Below are 9,915 nucleotides of genomic sequence, written 5' to 3'. Positions count from 1 at the left end.
TTCCCTACCAGGCTACTGCACCTCTAAGTTACTGGCCCATGCTAAGTCTAAGCATAGGAGAAAAATTCAAATAGCCTTTGGTTTCAAAGGTGTTGTCTTTTAAGGGTAATACAAGACTAGTTCCTGTTGCCTCTTGCAACACCAGCTTTAGAGCCTTGAAAAAGTATAGGTAACTAATCTTCCAGAAAAGCTCAAGCACATTCTGGTCTTGTCTTTGGAGGGAAAATGTGCACTGTTAGCTCTTTGAATAGCCTTAAGAACTCATCGAACTTCAGCATGATTGTTTTATCTAGCTATCTTTCTCATAAAGATATTCTATCGCCTGGTCTTCTGACTACTTTCATGTAGTTAATGTACACAGTGTTTTGGACACTACCAAATGTCTTGCTTAAGGAAGTTTATTCCAATTATTTGACATGATTTACACCACCAGTTAAGAGGCAGTAAAATCGCAAAGACTTGCAATTCAATTTTGTTGTATTTAATATTCTTCACCTTCATCTTCTCCATCGATTGAGTCTGTGCCCACTTCTTCATAATCTTTCTCAAGTGCAGCTAAATCTTCCCGGGCCTCTGAGAACTCCCCCTCCTCCATCCCTTCTCCAACATACCAGTGAACAAAGGCACGTTTGGCATACATCAGATCAAACTTGTGGTCTAGACGAGCCCATGCCTCAGCAATGGCTGTAGTGTTGCTCAGCATGCACACCGCCCGCTCGACTTTGGCTAGGTCACCACCAGGAACAACAGTTGGTGGCTGGTAATTGATGCCAACCTATGTGAAAAGCAGAGGAGACCATGAGTTTCTTTGCAGCATTTGACAGTGACTATAATCAAATAAGTCAGATAGTAGTTAAATATGTTTAACTCCCAAGAAAACAGCCCTGTATAAAAACTTAAGTCTCCATTTCTGAAAATACAAATCAGGTACATGCAGAACATCATGAGAAAATATACTTCATAAGCCCATGACAGCAAATGAGAAATCTGTTTAAAAAAATCATGATGCAACCAAGACTTGCCTTAAAACCAGTAGGGCACCAGTCCACAAACTGTATTGTACGCTTGGTTTTAATAGCAGCAATAGCAGCGTTGACATCCTTGGGGACAACATCCCCACGGTAGAGCATACAACAGGCCATGTACTTGCCATGGCGAGGGTCACACTTCACCATCTGGTTGGATGGCTCAAAGCAAGCATTAGTTATCTCTGCCACAGAGAGCTGCTCATGATAGGCTTTCTCTGCCGAAATAATCGGGGAATATGTTACCAATGGGAAGTGGATACGAGGGTAAGGCACCAAGTTAGTTTGAAATTCATTAAGATCCACATTCAAGGCACCATCAAACCTGAGGGAAGCCGTAATGGAAGAGACTATCTGACCAATGAGGCAATTGAGACTAGCGTAGGTCGGGCGTTCAATGTCCAGGTTCCTATGGCAAATATCATAGATGGCTTCATTGTCAACCATAAAAGCACAGTCAGAATGCTCCAGGGTGGTGTGGGTAGTCAGGATGGAGTTGTATGGCTCAACAACAGCTGTTGAGACCTGTGGTGCAGGGTAGATGGCAAATTCCAATTTTGATTTTTTCCCATAGTCAACTGACAGGCGCTCCATCAGCAGTGAAGTAAAACCTGAGCCAGTGCCTCCCCCAAAGCTGTGGAAAATCAGGAAACCCTGCAAGCCAGTGCATTGATCAGACTGAAAGAGAAGATACATGTGTTAAAGCAATTGCATAGACCTTCAGAATCCCCAAACAAGCTTAAGACAAACAGTTCTGCATTCTGACACAACTGTTCAAGCTTTGGGAAGGTAATACTGTATTTGATCCATCCACCAATAATCAAGGAACTGCCTCATAAGAACTATTCTTAGCTATTTTAAGCCCCCTAACAAGGGTGACCTCCCCACTTCAAATTACTACCTCAAAGCTTTCTCTGACCCCCAATTTTCAGCCCAAGGTCATTAACAATGACCAAGGAAAGTAATAATATTAAAAGAACTACAGACCATCTATTCCTTATACTGCTCTGACATTCTCTACATGCACAAAAATGGAGGAATCCCCATCCCAGAACTATTGTGATAATCCTCTCAGAGCTGCAAGCATTAACTTGGTTCAGGGCAGTGAGCTGTCAGAATGTATTACACTGCCATTCCCATTTAGTCTTCCGAGATGAAACAATTAGACTGCCGTGTCCTCAGAAAGAAGTGCCACATGATGCTTAGCTTGATTCCCAGGACTGACAGGGACTTCCAACTGCTTGTAAGAAGAAATTACAACCATATTTTTCAGGTCAAAGTACAGCCTGCTGCAAACTTATCTTAGCTTTAATTAGAGACAGTGGCAGCCAAGTGCTGCAAGTAATACCAGTTTTGATCTGCAAGAGGTGTACTTCCCAGCAACTCATTTGGCATTCCATATCAAAGCACCAGATGTATACCCTGGATTTTTATGCAATGAGAATTCCTTACCTGTGTGACACTAATTCAGTAAACTACATGCTTAGCAACCCTAAAAAGGGAACTCTAAGCTGACATCTTCATAAATTTGCCATGATCAAAGTACTGAGGAGCCTGAAACATCCCAACTTACCGAGATTTATTCCCCTTTTCTGTTATTACCACAAAATTAATTCAGAAATCATAACACCAGGAAATGCAAACACAAGTCTAAAGCACAGAGCAAACACTCCTATTTAAACTTCCTTGCAAGAGCCCCAGCCAGAGACCAATCCTCTTCCAGCAGGAGCTGGAAAAGGCAAATTATTGCAGTCCTGGCTTTCTGAAGCTGAACATGAAACTAAAGTTTTGGGTGCCTCATCAACATTTGAAAGTCATCTGTGACAGGAATAATCCAACCATTCTTAGCTGGATAAGAATTAAAACAGATGCAGACTAAGTCCAGATTCTCTTACCATGGAATATATTAGAGCACAATTTATAGGCCTATGTATTTTTGATAACCTTATTTCCAAATCCTGTAGAACAGGATGAACAAAGATGTTAAAGAGCCTTCAGTGAAGAAAAGTCTTACCAGTTTCCTGATACGTTCTAGAACTAGATCAATTATCTCTTTTCCAACTGTGTAATGACCTCGAGCATAGTTATTTGCAGCATCTTCTTTACCAGATATCAGTTGTTCAGGATGAAAGAGTTGCTTGTATGTCCCAGTCCTAACTTGATCTGGGGAGACAAGATGAATATTGTAAATTAGCTTTCTGCATAGACCAGGTTTTTCGAACTTCTGAGAATGCCCAGAATAAGGTACCTAAACCCTTAGAGATAAAAAGCAGCTCGATTCCTATCTATCAGGTAACAGTACTTAGTACAGTCTAAATGTTGAGAACACCTAAGAAAAATGAAATTATTGCTTAAGAAACTGTCCCATTTTACACAGATTTAAATTTGACCTGCCAGAACAATTTAAAACTGGACTGTAGCAGCAGAATCATTCTTCCATTTTAGACAACTTCAGGCCCACTTTGCAGATCAGCATCTGAAATACTGCTTTCCCCCCTCATTTTCCAAGCCCTCCAGGATGTTGCCTTATTGCTTCTGCAGCTGTGGGCAGTCAGAGCCTACACTGCTTGCCTGTCCCCTTCTTTCCCTTAATTGTGCTTTCTGCCAAGATTGGAGAAGAATGTTCAAAAGGAACAGGAGATGCTCTTGCAGACATATTCAGTTATTCAAATACTGAGCTGTAAGCTCCAGCACAAATGGCTGTGTCAAAGAAACCATGCAAATGAACACACAGCATACCCCAGCAGTTACAGGTTTGGAGAATGATTTAGAGTTATGATCTCCACTAGTTATCAGAAATATGCACTTATATCTAGCAGGCTAAAGCTCTGTCCTACAGGAAAGGTACAAAGCCACTCAGCATAGCTTTGTCTCTGGTTTAGCTCAAGCCATTCTTGAGTCATATGCTAAAGCAGTATTGCATCCTTTAATTAAAATCAGGTGGAAAGCAAAGACAGCTTTATTAACTACAGATGAAGTTGCCTGTATTCTTTTTAATCTGAAAAAGAGTGAGCAAGAGAAAGATAAGCAAAATTCAGAATTTAAAAATACAGTTACCGTTTGAACCAATTTGTATCAACCAGCTACCACTGCAGCCTGCAATCCAATATTGTAGAGCCTCTGCAAGACTGCACCAAGACAAACACTTTGGAGAAGTCTACCATTCAAAATACATGTTTGTAAGACTTTCTGCATTTTCACTCTAAGTTACAAAGGACAAATATGGGTAAAAGGGAAAAATATAGAACCTAAAGAAAAACATAACTGGTAGGGGCAACATGAGTCAAGATGGTCCTGGGGAAGTAACAAAACTTGAAGAGTTAAGAGGATCAATCACTGGACTACGAAAAGTGTGCTGGAATAAAGAACTCAGTTTAGGGGACAGCTAAACCAAGCTTTCCCCTGGACATGCTATCGTTCATGTTTTTAAGTCTATCTGGGACAGATTTTTAAAGACACTTGCGTTGAATTCCCAGGCATGTTACAGCCCTGTTTCTTGGTGGAAAGTTTGACGGTATTTTACCACCACCTCCACAGAGCTGGTGTATGCATACAGCAGTCCTGCTGCTTTCACTAAGAGCAGCACTGATCTGGAAGCTCCAGAAATCCCTGGTGTACACACATGGCAGCTCCAGAGTTGCTGTACGCACAGCAAATATTTTATTTCATAAACACAGTGCAGAGGGGCATGCTGCATGAATGAGAAGAATCATGGTAGACCTGCCCAGGAAACTGGATTAATAATTTTCAAAGAAGCAGGGTAGGAATAAAAGAAAGGTTAGCCCCCAGAAAGGCACATGACATAACTTAACAAAAAGCTGTAACTTTTTTAGTATTACCAAGTATTTCATAAGACAGCCTTTTGCCCATATCCCCATACTATACTTGCATCATTACAAGTGCTGGAACACTCCCTTTTACCATTTGTCCCAAGACTCACCAGGTACTCATCCCCAGAGGCAAGGTAAGAGCTTTGCCACCTGCTCTCCCTCACCTCATTTCTCAGCCTTTTCTGGTTGCTTAGAGCCACCACCTGGCCAGCCACAGAGGAAGCAACAGCCATGGGGCTCAAGAAAACAGGAAGCCAGACCTGCAACAGCTCCTGGGAATATTAGCGTGCTTTGGTTCATTTCAAAGTTATCCATCCAGTACACCCACCCTTGCCCTGCCCAACAGGTTCTGCTCTCCTGCAGAAGTTCATCCTACTGTAATTAGCCACAGAAAGTGGTTTGGGGTTTTACAATGAAAATAAGTTACAAGAGACCCACAGTTTGGATTATATAGGAATAGACTAAGTCTATTCACTCATCTCCCCTTCCCAGCTCTGTGCTGCAGAAAGATAAACACAGCAACTGCACAAGCACAGGCAACAGAGACCTCTTCTGTGAGCCCCAAAGCACTCCTTAAGGCAAGACAGCCACAAAACCAGCTCCAGCAGAATTCATTCAGGCGCACACACACTGGTGAGAGCAAAAACAAAGATTCATGACACAAGGAACAAGGGTCTTGTCAAATTGGGGAGCTCACATTGGGCTGGCAGTGTAGCTAATGCCAGAGTGTGGGACTGGTCAGTGGCCAGTGCATGGGGTCACATCTGAACACTAAGAGCCAGCACTGCCAGAGCTTGGGATACAACTGATTTTCAAGATAAGAGTGGATTGTTATTCAAAGATAAGGCAGCAGGAGGTTGAAATGCGTGTTTGGAAGTCCCAGAATTTAGGGGAGCAATTGAGACTCATTTCTGCAGGCACTATACAAGCTACAGAGAGCAGAAGATTGTTTTGGGAAAGCATAGAAATCATTCCAATGTACAAGAAATCTGCTTAATGATATATATCACATCTATTAAAAATATTCCCAATGACTACTGTACACTTCATGCCATATTGTTTCAAAAGGCTAGAACTAGTTCCTTGCATAGCAAAACACAAGTCATATTCGGAAGACCCATTCAGTTCCACAGACTGGCAGAAGGTAATACTTAAATTCTTTAGAGCTCCAGAGCACACATTCACCAGTCTCTGTGAACATAAAGCCAAGTATCTTCCACTACTAGAAAGACGTAGACAAGCTTTACATAGTAAGAATTTAAAGCCCCAAAGCATTTTACAGGACTAGAGAAACTGATCCCTTAGTCAAAAAAGTAGAAGTTAAATCAAATCCTACAGCACGCTCTCCAGTCCCTCACACAGGTCACTGTATTTACCAATTACTGCTGGTTCAAGGTCCACAAACACAGCACGAGGGACATGCTTTCCTGCACTGGTCTCACTGAAGAACGTGTTAGAGGAATTATCACCTCCACCGATGGTTTTATCGCTTGGCATGGTACCATCAGGCTGGATGCCATGCTCCAGGCAGTAGAGCTCCCAGCATGCACTGCCAATCTGCACGCCAGCTTGACCAACATGGACTGAGATGCATTCACGCTGTGTGGAGAAAAAAAATGGATCACTCAGCAGAAACAGCAGTTTCCTTGTTTAGAAAACATTCAGCACACAGTTTTAACTCCCATACTGCAAAGCTATTAAAACATTGGCCTTATTGTCTTGGTGTTAGGGGCATTTGGCACAAAATACAACAGAACACAAAAGCCTCTTCCAGTCATCATCCACCTCCACCTAGGAAGACCCTTTTAGACATCATTTTTACCAACTCATTCCTCCTTGTTGTTCTTATCCTCAACCAGACAGGAAAAATTTCATCAACAATTCCAAATCTTCCAGCCAACTCCTCTCTTTGTAACAAGCCACTGAATATCTAGAAAAACTGATGACTGCACTTGTCACTGGCCTAAGCATCCAGAAAAGCATCATCCCAGGACTCCAGCCCCAGGAGCCACATAAGCACATCAACCAGAGGGAGCAAAACCTTCTGCAAGATCCCAGGCCATTTTGTTTAATATATATAAAATGAGAAAAAAATATTCTCCTGATCACTTTAGGGATCTTTGCCATTCTGTAAGAAAGTCTTTGTCCAACAAAACCCTTCGTAACACTTCCTAAATATGGATCATCAGGCCCCACATCACACTGCCGTGTGCAAAGCACGAAACCCCTTCACACTAGACAAAACTCTGCCTCCTTTACACTGTGTAGTAAATAGTTCACAACAGCAGAATGATGCATTCATACTAATTTATGGATTCCCAAGTTACCTGTGATGTCCAGAGCATAAACCTAGCTTCCTTAATATTTCAGCATAGGGTTTTTAATATTAAAAGCCAAACCACAATGGAACCATTTCCAAACTCATGGTTCATTGGTGGCATTTTATATTTAACTTCTGGTTTTGAGTGAAAGTTAAACACACTCTAGAGGAGCCGGCACAAAGGACAGTTTTGAATAACAGTCACATTTAACTACATTCAGACCCTATGATTGGCTAATACAATTAATTTGACCCCTGAAATCCCAGGCTAAGCGGGACCTGGAACTGCCTGTCCAGTCCACATCAATAGTCAATGCAGAAAAGCAGGAGCACAGTTTTTCAACTTCCTTGGTAACCCCAACAAATTAAAATCTCTATTTGCCAAAAAAGAACCCCCATCATCTGTTCTCAACCACAGCACCAAACAGAGGAGAACTGCTGTTTTTCAGCTCCCCCTCCATCTAAGCTGTGTATTCAGATACACAGCTTGCAGGGGAACAATCCACCTCCTCTCTGCATCCAGCCTTACTCAAAGCTGCTGCCACACTACTCCTCTCCCAGGCCACTGCCGCAGGCTGAAGCGCTGGGCTTGGTAAGGTACCGCAACAGCAGAGGACAGCCAGCCTACATGCCATAAAAAGGGCAACAGGAAAAGCACCTTCAGCCCAACAGGGCTGCACTGTCAAAGCCAGGCCACATCATCCTTTCAGGAAAGCAGGAGAACAGCCTGCAACTCTTCTACAGCAAGAAGGGAAGAATATAGAGATATACCACTGCAGTCTGGAGCCTCACCCATCCTGAGGTCCCATCAGTGACCTAAGCTTTGACAGTGAGGCTCCCAGGCAGCTGGGGAAGGTCACTGAACAGAAGTGTGTAGGCACTAGCATGCCCAAGCAAGGAGGACATCAGACTACATATGAGCTTTCTAGCATCAAAATGAACGGGCACCACTACTTTAACAATGATCATTCATATTCAAAAAAGAATATTTAAGTCTTTGAAAGTACAAGTTGGGCAAGGTAGCCACAGACCAGGTCCTACAGGTGCCATGTTTGGCACATGACAGGTTTATTTTGACAAAGCACAAAGTTCAGCACTTGGGGCACAATACCTCCCTCCATCAGTACAAAGCAGCAATTAGCCCAGAAACAGACCTGCTGAAAAGATCCTGGGGGTTACCGTGGAAACCACCCCAAATGTTCAATGGGCATTCTCATCCTCAATAAGGCAAACAATGTGCCAGGCTACAAAAGGAGACACAGGACCCCCAAGGAGCCTTCCCTCTGCTCCGGGTTCAGGTCAGATGGTGGGAGGATGCTGGGAGGTTCGTGTTGGGGTGTTAGGAAAAGCTTCCCCAGTAGAGTGGTGCAGCTCTGGAACAGGTCACCAGAGAGGTGGGAAGAGATCTCCACTCCTGGAGGTTTGCAAAACTTGGCAAGACAAAGTCAGTCACAAAAATGTGGCCTGGTGCTACTCTTAGCCCTGCTTTGAGCCATCTCTTTCAACTGCTTTCCTGCAACTCTACCAAGTACTTTCAAGTAGTATGTGGCTATTGAATCTTTGTTAGACACTAAGACTCTGCCTATTTTGCTCTGTGTAGTCTTCTCACAGCAGAGGTCTGACAGTACCAAGAACGCTGAAGAACAGAACAAAATCTGAGCCTTGAAACTATAATCTCCAAGCTGTAAAGACATGCAGGAGACAACTGCCACAATCATTACAACTCTGAGGCTTTACAGATCACTGATAGAAGTTTCACAGTGAATAAGGTTTAAAGATGTACTCCAGACAGTACTGTTAAGTGCTGTATTCAAGCCACAAGTCAGGACACAATCCTTCAGTAATTAACACTAAATACTTCCCCTCACATACATACATTATTATCAAGCATAGAAGCAGTTTCAGTGAAAAATTCCAGAGAATTTTCCCAGCCCAGCCTGAACCTCTCCAGCTCCTATTACCTCTGTCTCCTTTTGCTATATTATGTGCTCCAGCTTAATAGCACTGGCTTCTCTTCTGAAACTGCCCTGCCAAGAGTTGCAGACTGCTCCTAGGTGGCCCTTCCTGTATTCTTTGCCAGGCTGAAGCCCATCTCTCTCCAGCTGCACTGGTGGATCATGCTCTAGGTCCCTTGTACTCTCCAGCACAGGATTGCAGGTACAGCTTCATCTGCGTGAAGCAGATGGAAAGTCAAGTTTCATGAGAATGGCTGTACCAGCTCAGACCAAGTCCAACAACATACCACAATGAGGAATGTGGTTTCCCTAAGATGAAACTCAAGGGAAAGTGCATCCTTTACAGAAATGAAGGACTGCATTCACACTCCTGAGTTAGCTTCATTTAAAAAAAATGTGACCTGCCTCCCATGGAAGGGTAAGAACAAGATGCAGACATCACCACATCCCTCCAATATTCTCCTAACTTCTAGCCATTTTCAGTTCAACAAACATTTCCTATACATTCACAACCCTCCAGAAGCAGTCTGCTACATCTTTTAAATCCATGCAACCTTCTGACATTCACAACCTCTGAAGAGATCTACAGGCCAAACACACACACGGAGAAGGGCCTCACACTCATCCCAGTCTCCAACTGACAGCTCCCAATTATTGCGCTGCACAGCCCAACAGCTGATCTCTGTCCTCTTTATGATGTCCCAGCCCTTAATCACACCTTTCAGACACCCCTGCAAAGTTGACTCCTCACTTACAAGGTCATTCCACCTCAGCTTTCTTACCCA

The 9,915-nt window shown here is 43.1% G+C and overlaps 1 protein-coding gene across 1 annotated transcript; it reads right to left on the bottom strand.

Moving 5' to 3' along the window:
* Window positions 1-379: 379 nt before the first annotated feature.
* Window positions 380-6,457, bottom strand: LOC104462050 (tubulin alpha-8 chain). Its single transcript, XM_010073840.1, has 4 exons — window positions 6,232-6,457; window positions 3,040-3,188; window positions 1,023-1,703; window positions 380-775 (listed from the first exon to the last, which is right to left on the bottom strand). The coding sequence occupies exons 1-4, from the start codon at window positions 6,350-6,352 to the stop codon at window positions 482-484; spliced, it is 1,245 nt and encodes a 414-aa protein (XP_010072142.1). The 5' UTR covers window positions 6,353-6,457; the 3' UTR covers window positions 380-481.
* Between the last annotated feature and the right edge of the window lie 3,458 nt (window positions 6,458-9,915).

Source organism: Pterocles gutturalis, unplaced genomic scaffold (genome assembly GCF_000699245.1).
Source record: "Pterocles gutturalis isolate BGI_N339 unplaced genomic scaffold, ASM69924v1 scaffold45122, whole genome shotgun sequence".
Lineage (NCBI taxonomy): Eukaryota > Metazoa > Chordata > Aves > Pterocliformes > Pteroclidae > Pterocles > Pterocles gutturalis.
The sequence above is the reverse complement of the archived record's forward strand: the minus strand, read 5'-3'. Positions and strand labels throughout refer to the sequence as shown.